The 13,872-nt window shown below is 35.3% G+C and overlaps 1 protein-coding gene and 1 long non-coding RNA gene across 3 annotated transcripts; both read left to right on the top strand.

Annotated features, from left to right (window-relative positions):
- Nucleotides 1-2,609: 2,609 nt before the first annotated feature.
- LOC140014960 (low affinity sulfate transporter 3-like) lies at nucleotides 2,610-7,489 on the top strand. Of its 2 annotated transcripts, none has more exons than XM_072066696.1 (12): nucleotides 2,610-2,999; nucleotides 3,117-3,165; nucleotides 3,276-3,483; nucleotides 3,589-3,763; nucleotides 3,923-3,988; nucleotides 4,108-4,338; nucleotides 4,457-4,583; nucleotides 4,967-5,253; nucleotides 6,377-6,570; nucleotides 6,690-6,778; nucleotides 6,867-6,943; nucleotides 7,034-7,489. In XM_072066696.1, exons 1-12 carry the CDS (start codon nucleotides 2,697-2,699, stop codon nucleotides 7,190-7,192), a joined length of 1,965 nt encoding a protein of 654 aa, XP_071922797.1. In that variant the 5' UTR covers nucleotides 2,610-2,696; the 3' UTR covers nucleotides 7,193-7,489. The 2 variants fall into 2 exon arrangements, with proteins under 2 accessions (XP_071922797.1, XP_071922798.1); XM_072066697.1 differs by having other exon boundaries at nucleotides 6,702-6,778.
- Nucleotides 7,490-9,801: 2,312 nt separating this feature from the next.
- Nucleotides 9,802-11,927, top strand: LOC140015404 (uncharacterized). The gene is made up of 2 exons (XR_011822056.1): nucleotides 9,802-10,013; nucleotides 11,478-11,927. It is a non-coding gene; the product is annotated as an uncharacterized lncRNA (long non-coding RNA).
- The last annotated feature ends 1,945 nt before the right edge of the window (nucleotides 11,928-13,872 follow it).

The raw sequence follows: 13,872 nt of genomic DNA on the forward strand, positions 1-13,872 counted from the left end.
CTCCACTCTTAACTCTTAGGGGACCATTGATACCACCTTCTTAATGCCATATATTTTTTGTACCGCCTGATTTAAGAAAGCAATTCACCTCCAAACATGTGGAGGCAAATGCCAGCGTACATTTTTCTTGCATTGTTTGGTGCTTGCTTTCTTCCAAAGAATTGACTTCTCGTATTAGGATTGCAAAAATCTTTTGCAAACATTTTGACATATCTTCAGGTTTTGGTGTGTATAAAAATTGAACAAGTTTGGCATAACGGAAGAAATTTGGCCAATGGTCACATTAGACTCGGGCAAATTTAGGTGGAAACACACAATAGTTTAGCAACAAAGAGTTAAGCATTACATTTTTATGTGATGTAGCTGGTAAAGAATCCAAGAACGAATATTGATGGATACGGTGCTAAGTTTCTGTGGATGGGAGTCAGCAGTAAATTTAATGTTAGGCAGGCTGTCTTTGTTGCACCTTATTGATAGATCGACAAAAACCCCTAACTAATTTTTTTTTCTTAATAAATTGTGTAGAATTAAAATCAACTCACAATTATTGGGAGAATCAGACCAAGGCGAGTAAGAGGGAGATGAATCCTTCTCTGATCAAAGGGGTGCATTACTGCATGCCGTTTGAATGTTACTGCATGTGTAGAGGTTTGAATCCCTAACTTTCAATTAAACCTACATCTTATGCTTTGCTTTGTGCTAACTCAACTAATTACATTTGATCAACACTATAGTTAAACCACAGAAGTGGTGGGAAGAATATGATACAACAGGAAAAATATTAACATATAGTAGTTAAGAACGCTAACCCCTTACTACCTTAATTACAAATATGGGTAGCAATGTAGCATAACCATTAATAACTGGAAGCAGATGTATAGTCAACTGATAAATTTTTTTATCAAAATTATGACCAATGGTGCATTTCCATCCTTCAAATGACAATTTGGCTAGAATGTACATTGAAGCAAAAGTTGGGGTAGAATATAAATGCTTGAACTTCAGGAACTAACACGTTCACACTAATGTTTCAAAGAAAGTCATCCAGTATTGGTTTGTGGACTGATTGATGCCATGAAGTTAAAACAGATAAGGGTAGGCATGCAAGATTTGCAGAATTGTTGGACTTTGAGGTGCAATAGATCCATACTTGTCCTGTTGTCCCTGTCGTTTATTCCTTTTTATGTTCCAATAAGCTAAGTGTAGTGCAGAAACCATCATAGATTTCCAAAAGTTAGCAGTCGGCATTCTGGATTGTTCATTGGAACAATTAATCAATCAAAGTCAAGAAGAAAAATATGACATTGGCTTGCCTTATTCTGTCACTGTCATGTCAATCACTCAAAGTTTAGATTAACATATCGAGCTCGTAGATTACCACAAGATGGGAAACGTCTTAGAAGCGATCACTGGAAGGTAGTAATGGAGGGCCAGCTTTTCAAGGCATTTTCCATGTGTAATCTGATTTTTGAGTTAGGCTCTGCCTTTTTTTTTCCCTGGTAGAAATATAGGTGAAAGTAGCCTTTTGTTTTCGGGTAAAAGTCTTTTTCCAAGAAGGCTGATTTACCTTCCCCCCTTTCGTTTACTCTAGTTTACATATCGAGCAACAAATACTATGACTAATGCTACATAAAGAAAGAAAATTTGTTATGAAATTCTGCGCATTGTTTGGAAGAAAATTTGTTATGTATTAGTCTTGGAAAATCTTCTTGGTGAACGAATTAATTTACTCATTTTTTACATGAGACATGAATGCAAATTTTGCCTACGTTTGGGCTAGAGAGACTCATGCATTGGGTATTTTTCTTCCTCAAGTGGTAGATTCTAAAAATTGACGCACAAGTGTTTTTCGCACATTGTTTATAATGGTTCAAGTTGTCCACGAAATAAAAATCCCACAAAATAGATTCGCATGATTTCATTTGGACATTTTGAAAATGAGGAACCCAAATAATGCTGATTACTAAAGTTTAGCGACTAATGAAAATGCACCAAACGACAATAATAGAAGGCGTATGGAATTTTGAAAAAAAAAACACACACACACACAATTGTGAATTTTATGCTAACCTCTTACTTGATTTTGGACGAAATGGTGATTTGATGGCCTCCATTGGATTTATGGAAAGCCATATAAAGGGTTCGACCTACACATTTGAGTGGATAAGTATTAGCTTACAACTCTATATAACTTTACCATAAATCTACCTCTCAATCGTCAACGTCGCAATATGGTAACGTTAAAAAATCCCTACTGATCTTTACATCAGAACGGATGTTCAATGGATACTCATTAACACACTTAAATTTTATCTAATCTATCATGTATATACACGCAATAATAATTACTATCCTCACTTTCATTTAAATACTTTTCTTAATTAATCCTTTGTATTTATATACTTTCTCTAATTAATCTTACTTTCTCTAACTAATTAACATTTGAAGCACATCTTAAGCAGGTGCCCGGTTAGACTGAATCTTAAAAGAAAATTTGGTGAGGTATACTACAATAAACATTCCAATAATTAAAAGCATATCATTCACTGAATAATTGAATTTACTGAAAAGGGTCAAAACTGTATATATATTCGGCAAGTCTAGTTCCCAGGAGGGCAGGACAGATGAGGAATAGCCAGATTTAATTTAAAGTTTTAAACATTCCAAATACTGTAGTTGCCTAGCTAACTTCACAAATGGCTCAAGAACAGCAGCTTGAAGTTGTCAATAATGGAAGGACAGAAAGGACAGGGTGGTTACTAAATTCCCCTGATCCCCCTGGTTTTTTCCATGAAATTTTCAGTTCAATAAGGAGGACGATCTTGCCTCATGGAACCAGAAATCATTCCTCATTGCCCAAGAAGTCTTCTGCAAGTAAAGCATTCTCATTCCTTCAAGGCTTATTTCCTATTCTTGAATGGGGAAGAAACTACAGAGCTACCAAGTTCAAGAGAGATTTGATGGCTGGCTTAACTCTTGCCAGCCTCTGCATTCCTCAAGTAACTAAGCTATTGAATAACTTATGATCTTTTCTTTTCCATATTCTTCATTGGATTTCTGCGAAAATGAAGCGATTTTCGTGCTGTCTCACTAAGTCTCAATGTGAATCCTGCCAGAGTATTGGATATGCAAATCTTGCGAAACTTGATCCTCAATACGGCCTATGTAAGTGCTGATATACTATGTTGTCGGAGTTCTTTACCTGTTATCTTTCAATCAGTTTTATGAAGCACGATTGCAAAGATTGCTAATAGTCCTTCTGGGGGCTTCCACAGATACAAGTGTTGTCCCACCTTTCATATATGCATTCATGGGGAGTTCACGAGAGATTGCTATTGGTCCTGTAGCAGTTGTTTCATTGCTTTTGTCGTCACTGATCCAGAAAGTAGTGGATCCTGCAGTTGATCCTGTTGGCTACAGAAGACTTGTATTTACTGCAACTTTTTTCACTGGTACCTTTCAAGCAGTTTTTGGATTATTCAGGTGGTCTTTCTTCAGAAGTGGGTGTTTCTTCTCTTTATTCTGCAAATCTAATATTGTTGAGTAGATATGAAGATTAAGCATAATTTTCCTCTTGTACCACTGCAGATTGGGCTTTCTGGTTGATTTTCTGTCACATGCAACAGTAGTTGGATTCATGGGAGGTGCTGCAATTGTGATTGGTCTCCAGCAACTCAAAGGGTTACTGGGAATCAGCCATTTTACCACAAAAACAGATGTAATCTCTGTCTTGAAAGCTGTATTTAATTCACTTCACCATCAGGTAAGTCTTTCGCTTTTGGGCTCTGATGATGCTCCCTTTAATACCTTTTTCAATTCTAATGATCTTTAAATCCATGCATTTACTGAATAATTACCGTATAATTCTTTTGATCGATCAGAAAAATTTGACAGCCTTTACATCATTGTTCTGTCATGACAGTGGTATCCCCTGAATTTTGTCCTGGGATGCTCATTCCTTATCTTCATCTTGATTACAAGATTTATTGTAAGCAGTGATTACAGTTCATTTTTTAACTTTCTTCTTTTTTTTTTTTCTTTCATTCTAGCACAGAGAATTTCAAATTTTATACATTTGTCCATTCATTGGTTCCAATTATATTGCAGGGAAGAAGGAACAGAAAACTTTTCTGGTTACCAGCAATAGCCCCTCTTGTATCAGTTATATTATCAACCTTGTTCGTGTACCTGACTAAAGCTGATAAGCATGGCATTAACATTGTGAAGCACTTCAAAGGTGGATTGAATCCAAGTTCAGTCCATGAATTACAGTTTAACAGCACACATGTTGCTGAGGCAGCAAAAATTGGAATAATCTGCGCCGTTATTGCTCTCACCGTATGAATTTCCTATCCAGTTTTGATAAATTATTATTAATAATCCTTCGTAAAATCTACAATTTAATAAAAAAAATATATCCTCAATTGTTAATCGAATATGTCAAAATTTGCCTCAGGAAGCCATTGCTGTTGGCAGATCTTTTGCTTCCGTCAAAGGATATCACCTGGATGGTAACAAGGAGATGGTAGCCATGGGGTTCATGAATATCATAGGGTCTCTAACTTCATGCTACGTAGCAACAGGTAAGCCAATTTGTTTATACCAATCTGATATTGGCCAAAATTTGTTACCCCTCAATTATCTTAACATGTTTAATGTCCAATCTTTCGCAATCATCCTCATGTAATCTTTCTTGTTTATTTTCCAGAATCGGTGCTTTATCTGTTACTATCGTACTATTTGAGAAAAAACACAAAGAATCGAAAGTGCTAAAATTGAAGTACACACTACACTAAAACGGGTAACAACATCACATGAGCCTAAACACGAAAATGGCATAGAAAGTGAGAAACAAAATGAAAATTTAAAAAAAATCCATAACTACAATGTTTACCATGGATGATTTTATTCGACAGCAGTATGCTAATTGATCAAGATTATTGATTTCTGGGACATATGAGGACAGGTTCATTCTCAAGGACTGCTGTAAATTTCACTGCTGGATGTGAAACGGTGGTGTCAAACATAGTGATGGCTACTACAGTTCTTGTATCTTTGCAATTATTCACCAGGCTGCTGTACTACACTCCACTTGCAATCCTGGCATCAATAATTTTGTCAGCCTTGCCCGGACTCATCGACATCAATGAGGCCTACAATATATGGAAGGTGGACAAGCTGGATTTTATCGTTTGCGTCGGGGCCTTTTTGGGCGTCTTATTCCACTCCGTCGAAATTGGACTTCTTGTTGCGGTAATGTGTATTTCGTATATCATGAACTGAATTTTTTTTACGATTTATCTAACGGATTCAGGTGTTATATTTCTGAAAATATATGATTAATTAAGAAAAATAAATAAATATAAAAAAAAGGATAGACAAGATTAAATAGAGAGAGTATATTGTCAGAAGAAATATAATAATTTTGGGCAAACTCCACTTTACCCCCATGTGGTTTAGCGTTTTTTCACATAACCCCCCTGTGGTTTCAAAAGCTATACATAACCCCCTCATGGTTTGGATTAAAGTGTCAAAGTAACGGAAATGGTCACTCGTAACGGCGTCACCTAAAATATCAAAAATACCCTTATGTAAGGTTGAAATTTATGTATTAACCAAGGGGGGTTATGTGTATATTTTGAAAATCATAAGGGCGTTATATGGTAAAGTATTAAACCATAAGGGGGTTATATGGTAAAATATAAAAATCATAGGGGGGTTAATGTGTCATGTATTTATAAGGGTAATTTCGACATTTTTAGAAGTTCCGTTACGAGTGACTATTTCTGTTACTTTGACACTTTAATCCAAACCATGAGGGGGTTATGTATAGCTTTTGAAACCATAGGGGGGTTATGTGAAAAAACGCTAAACCACAGGGGGGTAAAGTGGAATTTACCCTAATTTTTCTTTGAAAAAGCTGTAATCCAAACAAGGCAAACGTTTTCGTTTTCGTTTGGACGATTATTTTTAGAGGTGGATTTTTAAAAATACTGAAAAATGTGTTTTGAATATTTTTAGAAAATATGCAGTTTAAAAACACTCTATCTAACCTTGATAGATTGATTTGCACTTTTGCACTCATTGTATTTTTTTTTTTTTTTAAATGTAGATACACTCTTAGCTATGTTTCACTCCTCGGAACTTTAATTATTAAAAGTCTGTTAAAATTACAAAATTTGCCCTAGCAAAGCTTTGCACGAATATACTTCTAGGTTCTCATTTGTCTTGATGTAAATTTTGCTGCCACAAAGTATATAGGATACTCACGCTTTAGTTTGTTTGGCATAAGTAAGTGCTCTTACTGTCTTACATAAATAATTCCATGATGCACAAAAAGAATTATTGTCATATGATGATTAATCTTCCATTGCAGGTTGTTATCTCTTTTGTCAAGGTAATTGTAGGTTCAATTCGACCAAGTACAGAAGTACTAGGAAGGGTTCCAGGGACAAGTACCTTCTCCAATGTCATCCAATATCCAATGGCAACAAAAGTTCCTGGCCTGCTTATAATCCGAATTAATTCCGGATCACTTTGTTTTGCAAACGCAAATTCCATTAGAGAAAGGTACAATTTCTGCTTGGATTACAAGAAAACCTACTCTTCCCTCCCCCCCCCCCCCCACAAAACCAAAAAAAAAACATATATGTTAAACAGGGTTCTAATTCCAATTAATGAAACCCAAGAATTTTGCTTAGGATTTTGAGGTTACTAGGAGACGAAAATGAAGAGAATAGCAAGGACAACATTCGTGTACTTGTCCTTGACATCTCGAGTAAGTGCTTTTCAACTCTAATTCTGGAATATGGCATTATCCAATCTTCACACCAAACTAACTTCTAAGTAAATCTTTGTTTTAACAGATGTTATGGGCATTGACACTTCAGCTATCATCGCCTTAGAAGAACTGCACAGGGAATTGGTTTCACGGGGCATAGAAGTAAGTCTCTGATGCTTATACAGTAATCAAAGGCTTTGATGTTTTTCAGTCATTCTACAGCTCTAATTTTATTTATTTGTCAAACTGCAGCTGGCTTTTGCAAGTCCAAAGTGGCAAGTGATGTCCAAACTAAAGTTGGCCAAATTTGTAGATAAAGTTGGAAGAGGGAGATTTTTTCTCAATGTTGAAGATGCCATTGATGTTTTCTTTGATCCCAACATGTCTGCCTCTGCCCTCCACAACTGTTAATGGCTCTTCTGCTTTTTCACAGCATGAAGTTTCAGATTAGTGATCAGTGACCGCAAGAACAAAATATAGATGAATTCAGGCTCCATTTAGTTTATTCCATGCTTGAAATGTACAACACAAAATTTCAGCATCATCTCACTCAATCTTAGTGTCATAGTGTGAGAGTTTTAACCTGATCTAGAGGTGGCAATTTGTCCCAAGTTCCAATGGGCTACCCATGCCCAAAGGGACTTTGGGCGAAATGGGTATTGTAATTTGATATTGGGTTTAAAATGAGACATATTCCAATTGTATCCATTAATTGATCAGAAATGTTGGGAGATACTTGGGTACCCATTGGGCCCAAATATCTTCCCAAAAAATTTTAAAATCCAAAAATTTTAAGCAAATTTCAATAGTCAGCACCCAATGAGCTCGGCCTTTGATGGAGTGGTCTCTAAGCCCTCTCAACTTTTCCTTTTTCTTTTGTCATTTGGGCTACAAAAAGTAGAAAAGATTAAAATATTCATTCTAACTTTTCTTTTAGTTTTGTCCAGGGAGAAAGATATATTCATTCTTATCAAAATGTTACGTCTTTTTGAAGTAATTGTTGATCGTTCTAGAGTGTAAATCATTCTAGAGTGTAAAATGAATTCATGAAAATATAAATTCATAATAAGACTAAAAGAAATTTAATAAATAAAAAATATTAAAGTTATTTAAAAAATAAAAAATGAATTAAAGGAAAAAAACATGTAGAAAATAGATTTGGATATTGGGCAGGAAATCATTCTAGAGTGTAAAATGAATTCATGAAAATATAAATTCACAATAAGACTAAAAGAAATTTAATAAATCAAAAATATTAAAGTTATTTAAAAAATAAAAATGAATTAAAGCAAAAAAAATATGTAGAAAATAGATTTGGGTATTGGGCGGGATCAATCTAAACACATCCCAAAGTGATCCCGTCCAAGTTAGTTTCAAAACACATATAGATAATATTGGGCCCAGACCCTTATGACTCAGTTCCATCTCAAATCCAAGCAAATTCCGCTCATATCCAAGCAAATTCCGCCCATCCCGCCAATTTTGCCACCTCTAAGCTGATCAAATGATTCAATTATATTTCCATTCCCAATGGCCACACACAATTCTGCTTTTACTCCTTTATTTTTCTTTTAATTAGTACATTTGACCTGATTAATTTCATGTGGTAAAGCATTTAAGCAAATTTTCACAAGATATGACACATCTATCGATGACTTCACCGGCTGATTTTGATGTCGCTACTTGATTATTGAAGATCATTACCACTGTAACAAAAAGATATATAGGCAATTGAGTATAGATACCTGTGTATGATGAAAAGATAAAGTCACACAAGCCGTCAAAAAGTTTATGAATTTAATATCACCCATAACATAATTGAACTATTAAATATAATTGGGTTGAGACAAAAAAAAAGCTTGATGTTCAAATTAATTTTGATTTAATTATTCATTAACATCAAGTAAATAAATCTTCTCCAACTAAATATGAATTTGGCTTCATTTACTTTGTTTGAGCTCGGCTTGAATGTCAAAAAGAGGCCGATTCTGCAGCCACTTGTCCACAAAATCCATTAGTATGTGTTTAATTTGATTTATTGACGAAAACATATGCTTAATCGGATTTCATTTGGAGCCACCGAATAGGGGAAGCCCTGTTGAAAATTTCAACACAAGTTTCTTCCCGGTGCACATCTCTATTAATAAGTCCGGTAAGTCCTAAAACATGTCTAATATTTTCCCCAAGTTAAAAGAAGAATCAAACTACTTCATACTCACACGAATAGAATTCGACTAATAGGATTTCGTTCAAATTTGATTGGCCGACTAATTAAATCAAAGTTAGGAAAAAAAATTTATGTTGATAAACTTTCAAATTCGATTCGATTAGCATATAAGTGAAATTTATATGTAAAATGTGTAAACTGTTTAAACTCGACTCGATTCAGTTTGATAAAAGTTCATTAAAGCTCAGCTTGAAAAGTAAACAAATTAAATTTGAACAAAATTTCAAACTCATCAAAACAATCAAAATTTAACATTAGAGTGTTTGACTTATTTAGACTCGTTTACACTCCTATTCCTCTCCTATATTCACATGCAATGCCTATTTCTTTGAGTCTACTTAATGGGCACTCGTTAAAATATATTTCAGATGTCATAGTTTTGAAAATATAAAATTAATTAGAAAAAGTAAATAAATGTAAGGGAGGATAAATAAGATTAAATAGGAAAAACATATAAATATGAGGAATGCAAAAAAATCATAATAATTGTTAGTATGTGTAGTATGTGTATATACATGATAAGTTAGATGAATTTTAGCATGTGTGTATATGATAACTTAGGTGAATATTGGATGTGTTAATAAGTGTGCATCGAGGCCCGCTAGAAAAACGTCAAGCGACATAGCGGATGCACCTGTGAAAGCGTGCGACGTACTCCCAACTTCACCTGAAGGTATGGGAAAAGCGCGTTTGAGAATAGCGTTGCGCAGACAGCTGACTCATCATCCATCGTGGCCTTGTACATCTGCTGTGCTTAAAACGTCGTTGTTATGTCGTCTTTTCTCGTGCAACTACTGAAAGTTGAGGTAACCTGTTCGACGACGCTCGGCCGCAAAGAAGAAAGAACTCTCCGGACTTCCGGCTACGTTTTCTCGACGCTGACCCTAATCAGCAACCATGGGAGCGGAAGAAGAACGAGAAGCACCGAATCGGAACCCAGTTAACACTGACCCAAAACCTAATCGCATAACTCAAGCTCAATTCCTCTCCTGGAAAAGCCAAAAGGTCTTTCCTAATATCCTTTTTTTCAATTAATTTATTGGTTATTCATTTTTTGTTACTTGTTTGTTTCCCCTATTTGATTTAGGTAATGTTTTATGTGATGAGCATTGTACAAAATTTGAGCTTTAATTAATTTTCTAGTTTTGTTTATCCTTTTATGGCTTCATTAATTAAATGACGTTCAATTAAGTTTCATGACGTATTATCCATGACTGGTAATATTGTTTTAATGTCGGATAAAAGAATAATCTTGCTGGTATTTCTAGCTTATTAGTTATGGCAAGTTTATGATTTGACAAGGGGGATGGAGTAAGGAAGAGTAGTTTTTTTAGCTGAATAATTACCATACACTTATGAGCGTTTGTATTCTTGTTTTTTACTCTTCGTAATTGAAATTCTTTATCGAAATAAGTAACTGAAGCATTGACACTACATGGGGTCAGCCATTGAAATCCTGTAGTATAACGCAATTTCGTTGAAAAGTTAACATGGGAAACAGGTGGATTTTGGAAAGAAGAGGAATGGGTAGAGAGAGAGAGAGAGAGAGAGGCAGGACATTGAGGTAGGAAATGAAAAGCTGATAAAATTGAATCAAAAGAAAATTTTGCAATTTATACAGTGTAGGTTCTTTTTTCTTTGTGCCGAGTAGTACACAGCGCGTTCTGTAATTTCATCAATTTATCTTTAATGACTCAGTTCGTAATTGTTACATTTCCAGGAAATGGATTACCTTTGCCTGTTTGGCCTTTTGATTGTAAATGCAAAGCCATGACATCATTATCTCTTATTTTTTATCAAGACTTGTTAATGGGCTAATTCAAGAACTATAAACTGCTAAATGTCTTAGCTACTTCTTCTTACTTTCATCAGTTTTGTCTTCTTGTTTCTTTATGCATATTGGCTTGGTTTGGAGTTATCTGATTCTCTCCTCTTTTTTAGTTCTTATGGGGGAAGTGCAGATTGGGAAGGGAGGGAAGTGGAAGGGGGAATGGTCTCTGTTGTAACAAGCTACTACCTATTTGTTGCAAATGTTTTTGTGGATTTACTATGTTCCACAAATAAATTTTACATACTTGGAATGTTTTTGCATGGGAACCTTTTTTGTCTTTTCTTTTCTTTTTTTTCCCCTTTCGGTTTTTAGGTTTACTAAAGGCCTGCATTTCTTCTTGGTGCTTTCTTGATGTTCCTTGATGTACGTGTATCACCGTAAGTTTACAAATGCTAGATGGTATATTAAACCCTTTTTGGAGTTAAAGCAGAAGGTGAAACTTACAACAGAGACATATGCAGCTGTCACTAGTTTTCTTGCGAATAATTTTTCTTCACGGAGCTTAGAGGAGATCAGACTTGTTTTACCTCTCTGCTGGAGTTGTATAGTGGTATTTATGACATTATTGCTTGAAGGGTAATAGCTTTTGTCAGTTTAGAGGAAACATTTAGCAACAACTCATTTACTTTGTCTTGTAGGATGCTATTGCATCAGCTAGAAAAGCTGAAGCAGAAAGGAAGCGTTGCGAGAATATAGCAGCAGGATTGGTGCAAATGAATGGCCGTGAGCTTTTTCAAAATGAACCTTGGGTGTTTGATAATTCTCGTTACTAAGTTCAATTTTACTGTGCTTACAAAAAGTAGTATAAAAAAGAAGACAGTTCAATCTCTATGAGGAAGCATTATGTTTGAAATTTGTTACTTCACCAATACATTTGTAGTTAAGGTTACAAGCAAGTTCCTGATCAGACAGAGCACATGGAAGTAAAGGTTTGAAGTTGGTTCCGAATTAGACAGAGCGCGCTTGGTGTGCTTCTTTATACCGTGTAGAAAATGTTTCAGCTATAAAGAAGGGAGATATAACAAGAAGTTTTTTATTATTCGAATCTATTGAGGAATTGGAAATTCTTTTCCAACATATTTACTTCATCGATTCACATCCAACAAAATATTTAATTATCAGGTCATTTCCTTGTCATACATCTTTCTGTAAGTAAGTTTTTGAATGCGTTGTTCGAATGTCAAATGGGTTAGCGACATCGACGGGATATGCGATGATAGCTGGAGGCGAGAGGTGGTGGAGGAGGAAGAGAGGAGAAGGGAACGAGACTGGAGACAAAGCTGAAGCCGACCAAAGTTTCTCGGACATGCTGAAAAGGATGAAAAGCCCATCAACCAGCCTAGGGGTGGTATGGAGGCTAGTCGAGTTTGAGTAGTACCATGTTTGAGCTTGAACTTGATCACTATTGGTGCTACTCGAGTCTCAACATAACAGAAAATAAGGTTGAATTTGACTTGTTTGAATTCGAATAAACTGCAAACCTTACTAAGTTCAAGTTACTCGAACTCGAGCTTGAGTTTTGAGTCCAAGTTGAGTGATTTTTTTCTTTTTAATTTTTTTATATTTTAAATTTATCAGATTACTACTTTGCCATCCATCACTTTTTTTTACTAAACATTAATTCATGTAAATTTATTAAAATACAAACTCATAATAGTCATTCTATAATTAGAATATATAATATATAAATAATGTAAATACTCGATTAAGCTTGTCCAGAACTTAAGGAGTTACTTATGATGCTCGAACTCGATTCGTCACACGGAATGAGTAGCTCGAGTTTGAGTTCGAACTCGATCAAATTGAATTCAGACCAAACTTTGTCTTTTGATAAAGCCGCTTGCAAATTACTTGCAGTTGGCTTGGCTTGCCCATGCCCCTAAGCCAACCTGTCTCCTGAGTTATTCACCCACAAGGGTAAAATAGAAATGCGAGGGCAAATCGGGCAAGAAGGGATACACCTCACTGAGGCAGTCCAACCTGACCTAGTATTGTTTGTGCCTGACCTAGTATTGTTCACGTGCCAGCACAAACAATAGCACAAACAATTATTTGCTGAAATTACAAACTATCCACATCGGTATTGGGGGAGGGTTTGGGTAGATAAGTCCTCACAGGACTTCAAAAGTTGTCGGCTTTTGAAGTTACTGTGGGAATTAGGTTTATTTACGTAAATTCTTACTTCTGTAAGAAAATGTCAGAGAGAAAAAAATACAAACTATCCACTCAGAATACTTGCCAAATGACCTAAATGCCCACACAATTGAGGGGACGAAACCAATTCCATATGCATACAGCTGCCGCTCAATCCAAGTGAGAGCACTCCCTCTTTTATGGTAGTTTAGATTTGCTGGAAGTAATCCAATGTTTATTGGAAGTTTTGAAATTAGTTTAAACTTTTGAATTTTTAGTAAAGTAGAGATTTTGCAATTTAAAAGAGTTACTTTAAAGACTTTAAAGTCGCCATTTGAAAGGGTGACTTACCATTTAAGCGGCTTTAGATTAAACAATTTAGAGATAAATGATGTCTAAAAATAAATAACAATTCAAAGTCACAATTTGAATGTTTCATTTCAAAAGACAAAATCTCTACTTTCAAGATGTGGGCCACTTTGGGATTTTTCAATAAAAGTTGGATTATTGAGGCAAACAACCCTTCAATGGTTCATTAAAACGAATGATTCTATTTCTCCCTCCTCAATTATTGAGTCTCCTAAATAAGTACTCGGGATATTGAGTCTCCCAGATAGGCACTCAGGACATCCTGCTTTGGTCTATCCATATATAGCCTTAATTAATTGCAAATATTTGAGCATATCTATCACTAATTGTCCAGACTCGTCAACTAATTGCAAATATTTGTCCAGACTCGTCAACTAATTGACGGAAGGATGCTGAATGCCACTAAAAAAAATCTAAAGGTATAAGCGTAACATTAGTTGGAGATTTGCATGAAAAGTCGTCGAATTACAAGAGAATAATTCACTCACACATCTCAGTGTGAGGTGACATGCCTATCTCAGTGTGAGATAA

The sequence above is a fragment of the Coffea arabica genome, chromosome 10e (genome assembly GCF_036785885.1).
Source record: "Coffea arabica cultivar ET-39 chromosome 10e, Coffea Arabica ET-39 HiFi, whole genome shotgun sequence".
NCBI classification, from domain to species: domain Eukaryota; kingdom Viridiplantae; phylum Streptophyta; class Magnoliopsida; order Gentianales; family Rubiaceae; genus Coffea; species Coffea arabica.

Bases quoted from the DNA above. Each gene is read 5' to 3' on its own strand.
- LOC140014960 (XM_072066696.1), top strand. From the start codon at position 2,697: ATGGCTCAAGAACAGCAGCTTGAAGTTGTCAATAATGGAAGGACAGAA. The intron at 6,571-6,689 runs GTACAATTTCTG...ATGAAACCCAAG, and splicing joins GCAAATTCCATTAGAGAAAG to AATTTTGCTTAGGATTTTGA. The intron at 6,779-6,866 runs GTAAGTGCTTTT...TTGTTTTAACAG, and splicing joins ACTTGTCCTTGACATCTCGA to ATGTTATGGGCATTGACACT.